This window comes from Ambystoma mexicanum, chromosome 4p (genome assembly GCF_040938575.1).
Source record: "Ambystoma mexicanum isolate Mex_15411 chromosome 4p, UKY_AmexF1_1, whole genome shotgun sequence".
Taxonomy (NCBI): Eukaryota; Metazoa; Chordata; class Amphibia; order Caudata; family Ambystomatidae; genus Ambystoma; species Ambystoma mexicanum.
Window position 1 is genome coordinate 307812798 of NC_090927.1, and position 16284 is coordinate 307829081.

Consider the following 16284-nt stretch of genomic DNA (forward strand, 5'->3'; position numbering starts at 1 on the left):
GATTGCAATGGACTCTGGATCCAATAGATTGTCCAAGTAAGAGTAGATGATTGCTCCTTCCTTGTGCATCCCCCCCACCAACAGCACAAGGACCTTGGTCAAAACTCTTGGGGCCAGCCAGAGGACTTGATGGGGAAATGCAGTTATGCATCCATGTGATTGAGGGACACAAATCAGTCACTGGTAGCCATAAGAGGAATTATCCGCTGGAGATGTTACATTTTGTCCTTGATGTTGGAGACAGGAATTAACCATATTCTGGCCAAAAACAAGCCTGTAGGCCTCTATTCCTCCCCCCACGTTGACCTTGGGACTAGGAATATTGTTGAGTAACATTCCTTTAACACTGGAATGTAGGTGAACAATTCAGATGTTATTTTTCCCAAGTAGACTCTGGATTTTCCTGCCAAAGAGAGGCTCTCTTCATCTGATATTCAGGCCAGGGAGTGTCTCTTGTTCCCGTGCAGGATTGCATTGAGTCGAACTCTATGGCATACTCCCTTTGTATGATGTCCATACCCAAGTGTCTGCAGTAGAATGGAACCATTGATTAAAAAAGCTCGGAAGCCTTTCCATCACCAGGAAGAATGGTGGAACAGTGGTAATCAGATACAATCTAACTTGGGTGGGGTGGTTGCACCGTTCTTCTGGAAGCGAACAACTTTCCTTTCCTGTGAAACTAGGATAATCGAGAGTGGCTGGTCTTGGTATGACAGGACCCCCGCTTCCTGTAGACTGCCCGAGTCCTTATCATCCATAAGACCTCAGTGGTACTTTTCCTTTGGTTGACACTCAAAAGTGATTGCCTCTGGAATGGAATGTGGACAGACTACCTTCTAGGATGCACCCATCCACCAATCTTTCAAATGTAAAAATCCAGCTAGACAAAGGTGCCTACACAACATCACATGACAAGTCTGAAAGAAACTGTTTAGAGATGCATGCCATCCAGGAATACTGTACATTCGGATCCTGGTACCTTCTGGGTGTACAATTCATGAAAGTCATCCACTAACTAATGAGTGATGTAGGAGACATATGTGAAGGTACAAAAGGAAAGGTGGGCTCATGCGTATTTCTTTTTGAGGTTTCCATTCCCTCCTCATCTCCTGGATTATTAACCAATGCATCCTTGGGTGACACTGTCTGATTAAGCTTGAGAGGAGAAAGTCTACATGCAGGCAGGAAGGAAGGAAGGGGCTGGTATTTGCCTCTGAAGGGGTACAATTTATTTATGAACCTGAGAATGAAAATTCTATCAGGTTTTTTCCATATTTTATCCTTAACATCTGGAATGAGAGGGAGTCCCGTTGTTCATATTCCTTTTGAACTACCTCAGCCTAACCTTGGTGTTTTGTTAGTGGTGTTTCTTTGGAGAACTCATATCCTCTGCCGCATGATTGGGGACTTTTTCAATGACGTCCTTATATATGCATTTTTCCATTGGTTCTTCCTTAGTGTCATCTGATGAGGGAAGAACAGATAAAGAGGTCAACAAGCAAGAGAACTACGAAGAAGGGGAGGGCATACATCTACAACCTCTGGTTGTGGCACAGCTCATCTCTTTTCACAAGGTCTCCCTAATGAGAGATTTCAAGCTCTGCTTGATCTGTGGCCCCTTTATGGAGGTCTCTTCTTGTGGGGGAGGGCTGGAAGTATTAGGGCCTGAGTACAGCACAACAAGCTTGTGCGTGTACTATTCCTCATGACTGCCACAAGAAAAATGATGGATCTGTGAAACAATGTTACTAAATAGCCCATAGTGGTTTGAGGATCTCTAACGTGCATGCACACCAGGAACAGTGTCACGGGAGCCTGCAACGCACATATAAAATAGCAACCTTAACAGTGTACATGCGCAATTCCCTGCTCTGTACTTAAGGGGGCCATTTCCTTACCCAGAGTTCTGTGCATGCTTGATCTTCAACAGTGACCCAAGCCTGGCATAGGCTGCAGGAGAAGGTGCTTGCAGTGTTCAGATACTTGAGGAGAACAAGCAATGCAGACCCCTCGCCCATCAAAGAGCTGTCTGGATGTCCACAAACAAAACAGAAGAACCAACATGCAGACATCAAGCTATACACATGGAAACCACAGTAATTGCATAAGTATTTTATTGGCAATCCAATATCAATGGCATTAATTCACCGATGCTCAAATAAAAACAAAACTGCCTTATTAAACAACATGCATCCTGAACTGCATGGTTGTGTAGCACCAGTACCACACACTAAGCTGCCACAAAGAAGACCTGAGGTTTTATTTAAAGCTAAATCTCCTGCTTTCAGGGTGGATCAAGTGCAAAGTAGGTATCTTTGAAGGGGAGCAAACAAGGCATGTGTCAGTGATATAAATATATCCACAGAGGAAATAAATGTGCAGTTTGTAACATGAGCGTGTTCTGCAGGATTCACTGCACTCCCGGAAAGGCCATGCATCCACCTGTGGTAGTCTTTCAGTACAGGGAGGGGGGCAGAGGGGGAGTAGAGGCATGCAAGGCTCCTTTAGATTCCCTAAAGGGCTTTTTCCAACTTGCTCGTCGCCAGACTGATCATGCATTATTGCCTTTCTGACAAAGCTTTTGGCAGCCAACTACATGGAGCTAATGTTCTTTGCAACACCATGTTACAAAAAATTGGAAACTTGGGTTTTCGCTATGAATACTTATATTCATATGTCCTTCAACGTCAGCGTATCACACGCCTTACTCAATTTCTCTCTTTTTTGTTTCGACAGCTAGTGGCTACTTGCATCGGCTTCTATTACGAGAGGGCCACATTTGAATCCAAAGTCAAAACACACATGATGCAACACAGGGCTTTTTTAGGGAGCTTCATCTGGCACAAACAAAGTATGTCTGCAAACCAAACCCTGAATCAGTACAGTAGTGCATTGCTGAAGAGAAATACGTCTGGAGGTTATCTGCTATCACAGTATTTGAGCAGTTTGTTATGGGCACCCAAAAGTGGACAATATTGGGGGGGAGAGAGAGGGCAGGGGGGGGGCATGGAAAGATGGCTGAATACATATAATAGTTAATTTTGCTTTCTGGCTGTGCTGAAAAAATGTATTCCAACATGTTAGAAGTACAAGATACTATTAAATTCCGATGTGAAATGTGTACGTTTCAGTCACGTGTATCTTATTATATTTTTGCATTCCCAAAGGTGTTTCCCCTCATCCTACAAAGGAAATCTAAATGTATTGCCAAACGTGTTTAGGTTTGACGACAAATCATAGATTAAAACATTGTTGGTAAATGAACGGTTTTGTGAAAGGCTTAAGCATCGCTAACGGAGCTACGTGCTAGCAATCTTGAGAAGGATCACTCCAGAGGTGGACTCCAACCTTACATCCGCCCACTACCCATCCTGATTACAATTCCTCAACTCTCGGCCTTTTGACCAGCAGGATTAAAGCTGTCATGTGCGTTTGCACCACTGCGGATGACCAATGTTCCTTGTTCAGAATTTCCTCTGATGTAGACATGCGAACAAGGGATCATTTTGCCTTTACATTCCTGTGCCCTCATTTACAAAAATCAGAGTTTATGACAACTATTGCTCCTTGTTAAACAGAAGAGCAGTTAAGAAAATGGCTAGAGGGAACCAGAAAACATGTTCGATTCACCTGCTGAATGCATTGTACTACATTGTGTCCCTTTAGATTCCGATCTACGTCCTTTAAGACTCCATTTGGTAGCACTGCATGGCGACCAAGGTAGTCTACGTCAGTTGGCTTTTTAAGGATTCTATTCTCATACACCTAATTCAAACATTGCGTCACTTTATTACCATCACTTTAATATTGGTAGGCAGGGCCACACCCTTTGCCTAAGTTCTTGAAACCATAGCCCAAAATAGTGTGGTACCCTCTGGATATTTTGTAGGAGACAGATGTTCATTTAAAGTGTATTTGTATTTTTAGGAATTCAGACTACATTTTCAGATAATTTGCTGATTATTTTCTGTAAACTTTAGGTCCACTGTGATTTCCCAATTTGGAGATCATTGTCCAATACAGCCGCATTCACATAAGTATAGTCAAGGTGGGCCTTACTGCGCTCCTCATACATCAGGAGTGTCCCTTCTTCTTTAGCAGAAAACTGATTCACTCATCAAATAGGACAGAAACATGATGCACTAACTGACAAGTCGACCTCACTAAACAGCAGGAACATTCCAAATTCAATCCACACTCTGGTATCCATACAATATGTTTGCAGCATAAAAAAAAACACAATCAACCCAATAACATTTTAACACATACAATGCCCAGAGCATCGATTTATGCACCTTTGAAAAGTGGTCTAATTTGGCCTGTGTACTTCAAATCAGGAGAGGGGTGGGGGGTGTGCATCAAGTCTTGCGCCTACTTTATCACCTCCAAATGCCCCAGGCCCTTTTTTTGTTCGCTCCAGCAGTCTAGCCCCCAGACAGGCACTTAAAAAAGTAAATGTCAACTTAGACTGACGCGCAGCACCCCTTTAATGATGTGAACTGTACCTTCTAGGGTATTCATACTCTTAGAATAAATACCAGCTGATGTTGGAGAGGTTCCTTCACAGCTCACTGCACTTCACTCAACCAGAAGTATATTTCTCATCAACAACAGAGTATTGGCATGCCTGTTTTGCTGTCAATTATTTCAATGAACACCAAAGAAGCATATGCCATCAGTATTCAACTGAATGTGGTGCTATAACAGATCTTTGTAAGATCAAACCTATTTAGTGCCAAACTGGTTAAAATAAAAAATAAAAGACCTAAAGCCTCTATTCCCACATATAGGGTAACATAATTCTCTCCGGAGGTACAATGATTCATTTTTGAAGTTACTGTTTTGTAAATTTGATAAACAGCCCATGTACAATTGGGGTTCTTGTGATTGGTCTCACAAACAAAATATCACCTAAATGTCCACTTTGGCTAAAACTAATCTGTTTGATTTTTACTCTTTGTTGAAGCATTTCTCAATGTATGTTTTGAATGCATTTTGTGCCAGCCTTCAAATGGAATTGGATGCTTCATTCAGCTGGCCCAGCTCACATATTGGCCATCTGACCTACAAGGTGGACTTGGTGTTTAAAAGACCCAATTGATAAATATACCCTGACTTGTCTCTGTGGAACTTTCCTTATTATAAACTATTTAAAATACTCTGATAATGTATTTAGACTACACCTTATATATGGTGTGCCTATATTTTTTAAACAACCCGTAAGAGGTAAATAGCCGTACCCAACCACCATCTAGTAGGTAAGGCTCACATTCCAACCTTACCCCTTCCCCCCACCACTCACCAATTAACTGAGGAGCTCTGTCTGGGTACTATTGTATCCAATGCCAGATTTGACAGTTTAGGTTCTGTGCATGCCCACAATTGCTGATTAACAAGCAAATGTGTAGTTTAAAATGTTACTACAGGCTACTAATCTCCACTTTCAACAGTGTTGGTGATCTGGTTGTTTACTTTCTAATGATTAAAAAAACAAGCAATGCTTTGGAACATTATCACTGATTAATGCCACTAGAGAGAAAGACATTATATGTAGGTAAGGTTCATTATCATAACTATGGTCTCCTTGCATCACAACTCCATTAGGATACTGGGTGAAGTCCCAGTAGCCCTACCTAGGTGCATACCGAACCGAATGCACTAGACTGGTTACATTTCTAAAAAATATCCTCCATTATTGCATATTTATACAGTAAAGGCCAACTTCTAATGGATGGACTAGCTCTCCCCAGCCAACCCCCACCTCCCGTCAACCACCATCTCAAATGGTCAGCATGATGAATATTTTCAATCCTATGGTCGCTTTTACATCCATTAAACTACAGTGTAAACGCTGACCTTTCTGCAATGGCTAGGAGGTGGTTTCAGCAGGAAACGCCTTTTGCATGAACGAGGAGAGTCAGCGAATCAGTGCTCGGCATTCTTGAAAATTAAAACGTAGTGTTACATCCAAAAATGTAACAAAATCGCATAAGTTACTTGAGAATGGCCGTGTCTCTCAATGTTCATCGCAACCTAATTGAGACCTTTTCAAATCACCCTGGGTTTATAAAAAGGTCTAATATAAAACAAATGCTTTCTAACAAAAAAACATTCACCATTTAAATGTAGGGCAGCTCAAACAATGCAAGTCTTAACGTATTTTTCAGATGCGTGCACCCTATCTATCCTTGAACGCCGGTTTGAGGGGGTGTGAAACATTTTCTCATAGAAATGTGCACTAGAGCACCTGTTAGTTTCTGGATAGATTGTGGAAGCAGTAGCTCTGCTACAGAGATTTTTGAAACCTAAATACATGTTTCCCCTCAGTAATGCAATAAGGAACAAGTTACTTACCTGTAACTGTTGTTCTCCAGCATGGGTCTGGCATGGATTCACATGCTCATGAATATTCCCCGTCGTCAGGCTGGGAATCCTCGGTAAAGAAAAATCAGTATCAGTTTCGTTTCTGATCTGTCTTTCGTAGTAGTAACCAATCACTGATCTCTGCGTCATACTGACCACAGCCAATGACTGCCATCTCCCTAAGCCCCGCCTCTGGCAGCCATCTTCAGATTTGGTAGCACGTGAAGTGGCAGTATGACCAAGTGAAGAGCCGCAGAGGGGTAGGTGGGAGGGTTCGCATGTGAATCCATGCCAGACCCATGCTGGAGAACAAAAGTTACAGGTAAGTAACTTGTTCCTTCTCCAGCATGGGGTCTGGCATGGATTCACATGCTCAGGAATATAAGAATACATAGCAGTACACACATGCACAACCACGGGAGGTGGCAAAAAGCTCAACATTAAGCAATACAACGACTCAACATTAAGCATCTCTTACCTCCTCACCAGGCTCACCTTAAGCGAACAGGTTGCGCAGCACTGCTTGGCCGACCCTGGACTCCTCCCTGGAATCCCGATCGATGCAGTAGAATCTCGTGAAGGTGTGCGTCGACCTCCATGTAGCAGCCCTGCAGATGTCCAGCAGGGGCACACCAGATAGGAACGCCGTAGTAGCAGCGATCGCTCTGGTCGAAATGGGCTCTCGGACGGCCTGGCAGCGGTCGGTTAGCCAACCGGTGGCAGTGCATGATGCAGCCGGAGAGCCATCTGGAAATAGAAGACTTCGAGAGAGCCTTCCCTTGATTCACAGGTCCAAAGTTCACAAACAGCTGTGATGTCCTCCGAAAACTCTTTGTGCGGTCCACGTAGAACTTCAGCGCTCTAGCCACATCCAGCGAGTGCAAAGTCCTCTCGGCCGGCGACAAAGGAGACGGGAAGAAAACAGGTAACACCAGGGGCTCGTTAAGATGGAAGTCCGACGGCACCTTGGGCATAAAGGAGGGGTGCGTCCTAAGCACCACCCTCGAGGCATGGAAAGTCAAGTACGGTGCTTTGCAGGATAGGGCCTGGAACTCTCCCACTCGTCGTGAGGAGGTAATGGCCACCAGGAATGCAGTCTTCCACGACACAAACTTCATCGGTGCGGAGTGCATCGGCTCGAATGGGGGCCCAAGAGCCTGGTCAGCACCACGTTAAGTTCCCACGCCGGGGCCGGGGCCTTCACCGGCGGGAACGACCGGAACAGTCCTTTCATAAACTCTTTTACCAGTCGATGGGACCACAGGGACGTAAGTCCTGTGGTTCTGGTATATCTGGAGATCGCCGCCAGATTAATCTTAATGGAGGCATGGGCTAGCCCAGCCTTTGCCAGCGATAGCAGGTACGGCAGCACTTGAGGGGCCGTAATCCGTAGGGGGTTGATCTTCTGTGCTCGGCACCAGATAGAGAACCTCTTCCACTTGTGACCGTAGCATTTGAGAGTCGAGGACGCCCTGGCCTTTGCAAGAACCTCTCTGCAGTCGGCCGGTATATCGTACCCTCCAAACTCTAGCGCTGCAGGAGCCAAGCCTGCAGGTTCAGCGACGCCGGGTCGTGGTGGAAGATGGCGCCTCCTTCTCTGGAGAGAAGATCCGCGTCCGCCGACAGCTTGATGGATGGGGACGTTGACAGGTCCAGAAGGTCCGGGAACCAGATCTGCCTCGGTCACGCCGGTGCGACGAGGATCATCCTGCACCGGGACCTCTTGAGCTGGTTGATGAGTCGAAGCAGCAACGGCAATGGAGGGAACGCATACAGGTATAGGCCGTCCCAGGGGAACGAGAACACATCGCCCATGCTTCTCGGCTGGGGAAATCTGCTGGCGAACCTCTGGCACTTCGAGTTCGTCGCTGTTGCGAACAGGTCGATTTGGGGTTTGCCCCATCGTCAGAAGAGTTGATCCACCTGATCCTGGCACAGCTCCCACTCATGACACGTGCGCAGCTCCCTGCTGAGCGAGTCGGCGATGGTGTTTCTTTCTCCTGCCAGGTGGAAGGGAACCAGGAACATCCCCTGGGCGACCGCCCAGTGCCACAGATCCTGTGCCTCCTTGGATAGGGCTGGGGATCTGGTGCCTCCCTGCTTCCGTATGTAAAACATTGTCGTGGTGTTGTCCGTGAAGATCCGCACCACCTTGCCCTTGAGCAACGGGAGGAACGATTTTTAGAGCCCAGAACACGGCTCGGAGTTCCAGGATGTTGATGTGCAGGAGCTTCTCCTCCGGGAGCCAGAGGCCTCTTGCGTGGAGATCTCCGGTGTGGGCACCCCAACCTTCCAGGGAAGCGTCCGTCGTCACCGTCTCCTGGTACGCCGGCGTCTGAAAGTCCTTGCCCGCCGTGAGGTGCGCTCGAACGCCCCACCACTGAATCGCCCGCCGGAACACCTCGTTGAGGGGGACCCTGTCTTCGAAGGTGCCCGTCGCCTGCATCCAACGGGCCTCGAGAAATTCTTGAAGAGGGCGCATCCGTAGTCTGCAGAGGCGCACCAGGTAGATGCAAGAGGACATCATCCCCAGGAGGGACTTGATGGACCTCACCCTGGCCACGTCCGTGGCTAGCAGGCGCTGCACTTTGCCCAGAATGGCCTTCGTCCGTTTTTCCGACGGTGCCGCCAGGCGCCTCACTGTATCGAGCTTCGCTCCCAGAAACAGGGCCACCTGCGACGGCACCAGGTGGGACGTTGGGTCATTTATGGCAAATCCCAGGTCTGTGAGTAGCTGGACGGTCCTCGCAGTGTGTTCGACGGCAAGTTCCCTCGTCCTTGAGCGGATGAGCCAGTCGTCCAGGTAGGGGTAGACGTGAATCCCCTGCAGGCGCAGCCGCGCCGCCACAGGTGCTAGGCACTTGGTAAAGACCCTGGGGGCCGACTTCAATCCGAACGGCAGTGCTCTGAATTGGTAGTGGCGTCCCTGGACGACGAACCCGAGGAACTTTCGGTGACTTTTGAGGATGGGAACGTGGAAGTATGCATCCTCCAGGTCCAGCGACGATAGAAAGTCGCCTTCCTCCAGCTGTCCCAGCACGTGCTGGAGGGTGGCCATCCTGAACTTTTGTGACCTGATGTATTTGTTCAAACGATGAAGGTCCAGGATGGGGCGCCAGCCGCCCGTCTTCTTCCTGACGAGGAAGTACCTCGAGTACACCAAGGAGCCCCGGAGCCTCTTCGGGACGGGCTCGATGGCACCTTTCCTGAGCATCGCCCGTACTTCCAACAGCAGTTGCGGGACGTGATTTTCCTTCCTGGCCACAGGTGGAACGTGAGGGCACTTCTTCAGGAATTCGATAGAGTGTCCTCTTGCCAGGGTATCCAGCACCCAACTGTCGGTGGAGATGGACTTCCACACGCCGACGAACTTCGTCAGCCGGCCTCCCACCGGGGTGCTTCGGTGGGGGCCCGAGGCCATGGCCGGTTCAGTCCTGCTTGGAGGTGGTGGCCTTGCCGCCCTGGCCACCTTGCCGACGGCGGCGAGGCGCTCCCTGCTTGCCGCGACCGCTGTAGGCCTCCTGAGACGAGGAGCGTGCCGCCTGGCGGTAGGACGACGAGCCACCGCTGGATCCCTTGGAGGCCCCCTGTCTGCTTCCGGAGCTCCGAAAGGGCCGTCGTTGCTGAAGGGCTCCTAGGGCGCGGGCTGTCTCCGTGTCCGTCTTTATGGCTTGGAGGGATTCGTCCACCGCCTTCCTGAACAAGTTGCTGCCGTCGAACGGCATGTCCAAGACCCTGGTCTGGGCGTCCTGACGGAAGTCGGTCGCCCGGAGCCAACCCCATTGTTGTAGGCAAACTCTGTTGCCCAGCTGGTGGAACCCGGTATCGGCAATATCGGTTGCCACCGTTATGGCGTGGTCCGACGCCACCTCGCCTTCTTTAAGTATTTCCAGGGCCTTGGACCTCTTGTCGTCCGGTAGGAAGTTCAATATGGGGGCCAGCTTAAACCAGAGCTCCCTGTCGTAACGGACCACGATCGCCAGGGCGTTGGCCGCTTTGATCGTCGTCGCCGCCGACGAAATGACCCGTCGCCCCATGGCGTCCAACTTCTTTCCCTCGCCGTCTGGAGGGGAATTCGACGTTGAGGCTCCTGACCCCGCCGCTTTCTTCTTCGCCGCCGCCGAGACGACCGAGTCTGGCGTTGGCTGGGCCCTGAGGCACAGGGGAGTGGTCTCGGGACCCGGTACTTCTTCTCGTACCGGTCCCGTTTGGCTGGTGCCGTGGAGGGGTTCTTGAGTACCGACAGGCCCTCCTCCCAGATGTCATCGATTAGAGGCACCGCGGTGACAGTCTTCCTCTTGGCCTCCCGGCGCCGATAGAGGAAACCTTCCTTTTTCTGCTCCTCCGGGCAGAGCTGGAACAATTCGGATGCCCTGGCGATCATGGCGTGGAATGAGCCAATCTCGTCGGGCGGAGAGGCCCGTGCGACGGGAGACGGGAGACCCGTTCCGTCGTCGTCGCCCTCAGAATCCGTCGTCGAGCCCACCGCACCGTCATCTCCCGACTCGTGGGAGGATGAGGAGGGAACTGCAGGCCTTATGGGGGCGAGAGGAGGAGAGGGTTGGGTCCTCCGTCGTTTGTTCTGAGGACTTCCCCGACAGGCCAGGTTGCGGGTCCTCTGGCCAGAGCATAAGGACTGGATCGCAAACAAAATGGCCGCCGAGCTATCCTGAGGCCTACGTTCCGGCTGCGCCGGAAGGGAAGGCTGCTCTTCCTCGCCATCGTCGTCTTCCTTGGTTATCTCCTGAGGATCTTCCTTGCGGGACCGAACCTTCTCGAATTGGACTTCGAGATTCCTCGCGACCTCGGTCAGTTCTCCCTCCCAGGCTGACTCCGAGCTCGAGGAGGCTACCGTGCCCCCCCCCTTTTTCCATCACGGGGGCCATGACGAGGGCTGAAAAGAGGATTCCCTCCTTGGCGGAAGGGAAACTCTAGTCCCGGAGGCAGTCTCCGCTGGCGGGGTCTCTGCCGGCTTAGCCAGAGTCGCCGCGATCGCCTCGATAGCGGCCTTTGCCTGCTGGGTAGGGGCCTTCACCACCTTAGGTGCGTCCTGGGCCATCTCCTTAGGGGGAGGGGCGACACCTCGCTCCCCTTCTCCCGAGATCGGACGAAGCTTACCCGGGGTCTCGGACTTCCTCTTCCCCGAACCGGAGCGCTGGCACGTGGTTGACGGTGCCGGGGAAGGTGTGCCCTGCCTGGCAACCGAAGAGCCCGACCTTTCGGCGCTCCCGGAGCCAGCGGACTCGCGGCGCTTGGCCTGGTGTTGGGCCCCCATCGCCGGGGCGCCCGCACAGGACTTAGAAGCCCGCTCGGACCCTTTCTTCTTCTTCTCACCCGTTGAGCCCTTCTCCAACCAGCTGGCAAGACGAGATCGACGGTCCCTCATGGTCCGCTCCGACAAGTTCTTGCAGAACTGGCAGTCCTTCTCTACATGAGTCTTGTCCCCATGAAGACAGTAGAGGCATCGCGAATGTTCGTCCTCCTTAAACACATTCTGCAGCCCGCATCCAGGGCAGCTGCGAAACAGCTTGGGTCCGGGTGACGAACTCGCATCCTGGGCCATCTCGAAGTAGGCCGCGAATCTTCTGGAATCCTCCAAGAGGTTGATTCGACAAAATCTTCACCCTTGAGGGGCGTAGGAAAATCCTGCAACGGGTACCCGTTAACGGGAGTAGAAACGGTGGAGCTTGAGGCTCGATTAACCGAAAAAATGTGAAAATTCACCTGGAAAAGCGCGAAACACGCAGCAAAAGCTCGAGAGCTAAGCACGAGGACTCCCAACACTTGAACGTGCGGTAAAAATCTGAAGATGGCTGCCAGAGGCGGGGCTTAGGGAGATGGCAGTCATTGGCTGTGGTCAGTATGACGCAGGGATCAGTGATTGGTTACTACTACGAAAGACAGATCAGAAACGAAACTGATACTGATTTTTCTTTACCGGGGATTCCCAGCCTGACGACGCGGAATATTCATGAGCATGTGAATCCATGCCAGACCCCATACAGAAATGTAAGACCAATGGAGGCACTTGCCGTCTCCCCTGGCCCACGCCCCTCCCCATTCAGCTGGTGCACATATACTGTACAGTAGAGGGACTGGGAGAATATGCATACTGGCAAACCACGGGAAGCATGACATACTGACACATTTCTGCAGCTATTATTAACTGCCGAGTATTTTCAGCCCATTGACATTTCTAATTTGTATTTTTCTGGAAGCAAAACAGCCCACATTGTCCAAGACTAGTTCTCGATTTGTTCTATATACCAGCATAAAATGATATATGGTAGCCATGTCCCCTTGTGTTTGCCCCATACTTTGGTTTGCATTTGTCGTCTCGCAAGTATTATGCCTTAAGACTTTGTAGCACACCATCACAGTATTAACATAATTAGCACCAAAACGAATTGCTCTGTTGCCACGACAATGTTGACAACGTTCAATTACTTTGTTTCCAGGTGGTATTAATAAATAACAGTGAACACGAGAGGTAAAGCAGCAGTGTGTTTGCTCTGTGCCGAAAGTTGTCAATAACACACAGCTTCAATGGTCACTAGTGTAGTATGTTGTTTAGCTGAATTTTGCTCCAACAAGGTCCTTAACACTGGCATTGAATTCAGGGCAAATAGGATAAGCGTATATTTCACGAGTAGGTTTCTCAAGCAAAGTTTTTGTCAAATATCCTTGCAGCGTGCTTGAGTGACCAAGAGCAGCATTCCTTTCAGCATTTCCTATTCTAGCAGAAAGTCTTAAAACTGAGATTCATCAGATGTCCTGAGGGTTTGGCTTTTCTGCAGCCTCTGAACAAGAACAGCATTTTGTAACCGAGCTTCCTCCAAAGTGAGCTTCTCGTCCAGGGGTTCGTGCAGAGGAGGGGATGTCGTTAGAGTAAAAGGGACCCTGCCTCCACTTCTCTGGATTCTCTCAATGAATTCACGGACGTGACTAATCCTAATGAAAGCAAAGGAAAGAAACACAAAATACATAGGATTATACAAATTCCTACTCAATTAAAATGCAATGTAATTGCTTTGCCATGGCAATGATTACCCATATTCTATTAATCTCTTAAGATTTTCTAAAATGCATAAAACAGATTAGTTACACTGAGCGTGGCAGGCTTAAATAACGACTATAAACCAATATATTCTGCACCAATCATTTTGCAACATTTGTTATAGCTCCATTTTTTTTTGCTTTTCTTAAAACAATTCTTCTAGCAATTAACTAGTCCTGCTAGGGTACTCGACATTATACTAAAAACTGTCCCAGCAGGCTCTACCAACACAATTCTTAGCAAACCCCTTAAAAATGAAGTGCTACTTGGATTAAACCAACAGGTACATTGACACTACAAGACCTGGCTGCAGATAATGTAGAGCTTAAAGGTGAGTTTCACTTAGTCCCATTACACTGCTATTTGGAGGCGATTTGAGGACTGCTGGTGCTGGATAGATTAAGACTAACTATATTCTGTGAATATCAGATGTATTTATTTTCGAAGTTCCCAAGTTTAACAAGAAAAAGGTACATTTTTATGGGTCTTTACCTATGAGTGATATTGAATTTCTGTACGATGCGCCTGCCGTCAGCTAACCAGATCTGAACAGAGGTGACTGGTTCTGAATCTCTGATATTCACTGAAGGTAGACGGCGCACTCCATCTATTTCATCAGGATCATTTTCACCTGCAGAAATAATTCTCGGTGCAGCACTATAGTGGACAAGAAATAATTTGGCAGTTAGGAGCACATTTTTAAATAAACTCTTAATAAAACATTAACATTTTCTATTGTTTCTCGATACTGTAGACTGATTTGCAAGTATTGATTTATGCCACATCCTTCATAAAAATATAGACAATCATCACACAAACCCACAATAAACATACAAAGAAATATTGATGACCAGCTTTTGAACTTTGGAAGACGTTAAGACGTACTCAAGAAACAATTATAAATGTTCTTAAATTATAAATATATGAACGATGCATTCCCTGTTGTAGGTTAAATTTGACTCTTAGCGAATACATTGTGCAATCTAAACCTGGTGGGTTTTAACATCGATTAGAATACAAGTATAGAGAACTTTGATTGGTTTGTTGTTTTTGGCACTGAAGGAAAAACTGATTCATCTGAATATGTACATCCCGATACCTTTGAAAAAGCTCTACATGAATGGAAAATTCAATTCATTAAATCATTTGCATAAAATATCCCAGAAAAGGGGCTAAAGGATTTAACAGAAAGTCTAATCACTAATTAGTCATTAATAAGAAGGAACGGTTATCCATCATCCCCCTGAACCATCATATTCAGCTCCTGCCAGAGTGCAGGCATCAGCTCTGTAGTAGTGTACATGTTCAACGTCTGCTTCAATGCAGGGTCACATGGGCAAACACAGACAGTCAATTCAAGAGTGTCTGATAAGACATTGCCAGAGGCCCATGGTTTAAATGTTGGTGCACCTCACAACCGCTTACTTGTCACAACACTCTACATCGCTGCATGGGGATCATCGGGATCGTCCTCAGCTGGTTAAAATTGTACTTTGCTAATTGTAACCAGTTAGGAATGGTTAAAATTGTACTTTGCTAATTGTCACCAGTTGGGACAAATGGACTCCTTCAGATCACCAAGTCTAACCATCACCTGTGTGGACCCGGAAGGATTCATCGTCTCCCCCGTGAGCTTCAATTTCTACAAGAACCACTTGGAACCCTCTACGTTCCACACAACATCCACATGCACCAATAGGCTGATGAAACCCATCTCTACCTCAAGATATCTTGCCTCTCAGTGATCCAGTCGTGGAGTCCAGTGCTTATCTGAAGCTCAACCCCTCTAAGATTGAATGACATCCAGACCTGGCTCTCTGCCATGCACCTCGAGAGCTTCACAAACTAGCTTGCCACATGTGCCCAGTCCCTTGGGTTTTACATCAACACACACCTATGCTTCAAACAGCACATAGCAAGTAAGAAACAAACAGCTTGGCACCAACTTTCCCTCCAGCAGAAATTAGAGCCCTCATCCCAGAAAACGACTTCAGATCTGCTGTCCAATCTTGGTCCTCTCCCACCTGGATGGTGGCAATGACCTTTTGAAAGGCCTTCCCGTGACTACCCTGGCCCCCCCTGAGATCTATGCTGCAGTACTAATTATTAAAGGATTCTGCAAATTCGACATCAGCCGATCCTTGTCAAACTGCACTCACTCCCGCTGCAAGCCTGTATTATATTCAAATCCTGCATCCTCTAAAAGGCAGTCAGTCTTAAGTCCCCAAGCCACCTCAAAAAGAAACTCAGCATCTCTGGAGGCCTACAATCCACCAGGAGGATTTCTCAGAAAGGAAAGAACTATAAGACAAGACTTCTCTGTCTATGGTCCTAGACTCGAGAACCCCCCCCCCTTTTAACATCTGCAACCACTCACTTTTAAAGTTCAGGAAACAGCTCAATACCCTTCTATGCAAGAAACGGCTACACCCTGAACACACATCTTCCACTCTCCACTCTACCTGGTGATTTGATCCAAACAGTTTCCTCCCCTGGTTGCTTGTAGATCCCTTGCTGACACATTGCCCATTAAAACCATCCCAAACAAGTCGCTGTTTGTTATTGTAACGTCACACAAATAACCAACAGAAACTCAGAGTCTGGGAAGAGACACGAGTAGGGCAGGGAGCATATCCGTGTATGCCCTAGAAGGAAAGTCAAAGCAGTGGGGTGACCCAGAGGAGGTGGACCGACTGGTCCTTAAATGACTCATGACCACTGTGAAAGGGGCTCAGAGGAGCTGCGTACTGGAGTAGGAAGAACGAAGAGAAGCTAGAAGCGTGTGATCTACGAGAGAGAGCACAACCTCACAGAAAGAACCAGTGATGCCAATCTGGCAGAACAAAGGTAATGGGAGCAGCGGG

General features: G+C 48.2%; 1 protein-coding gene across 3 annotated transcripts in view; it reads right to left on the minus strand.

The window, feature by feature from the left end:
• Window positions 1–16284, minus strand: part of UBXN2A (UBX domain protein 2A) — a 720890-nt gene that overhangs the window by 153522 nt on the left and 551084 nt on the right. For 2 of the 3 annotated variants that reach the window (XM_069605875.1, XM_069605874.1), the window contains 2 exons: window positions 13913–14077; window positions 12771–13314 (listed from right to left, as the gene is read on the minus strand). In XM_069605875.1, the coding sequence (XP_069461976.1) occupies window positions 13113–13314; window positions 13913–14077 (367 nt within the window). In that variant the 3' untranslated portion in view covers window positions 12771–13112. Of the gene's footprint in view, window positions 1–12770; window positions 13315–13912; window positions 14078–16284 lie in introns of those variants that run through there. The other variant, XR_011260377.1, reaches the window with a different exon arrangement.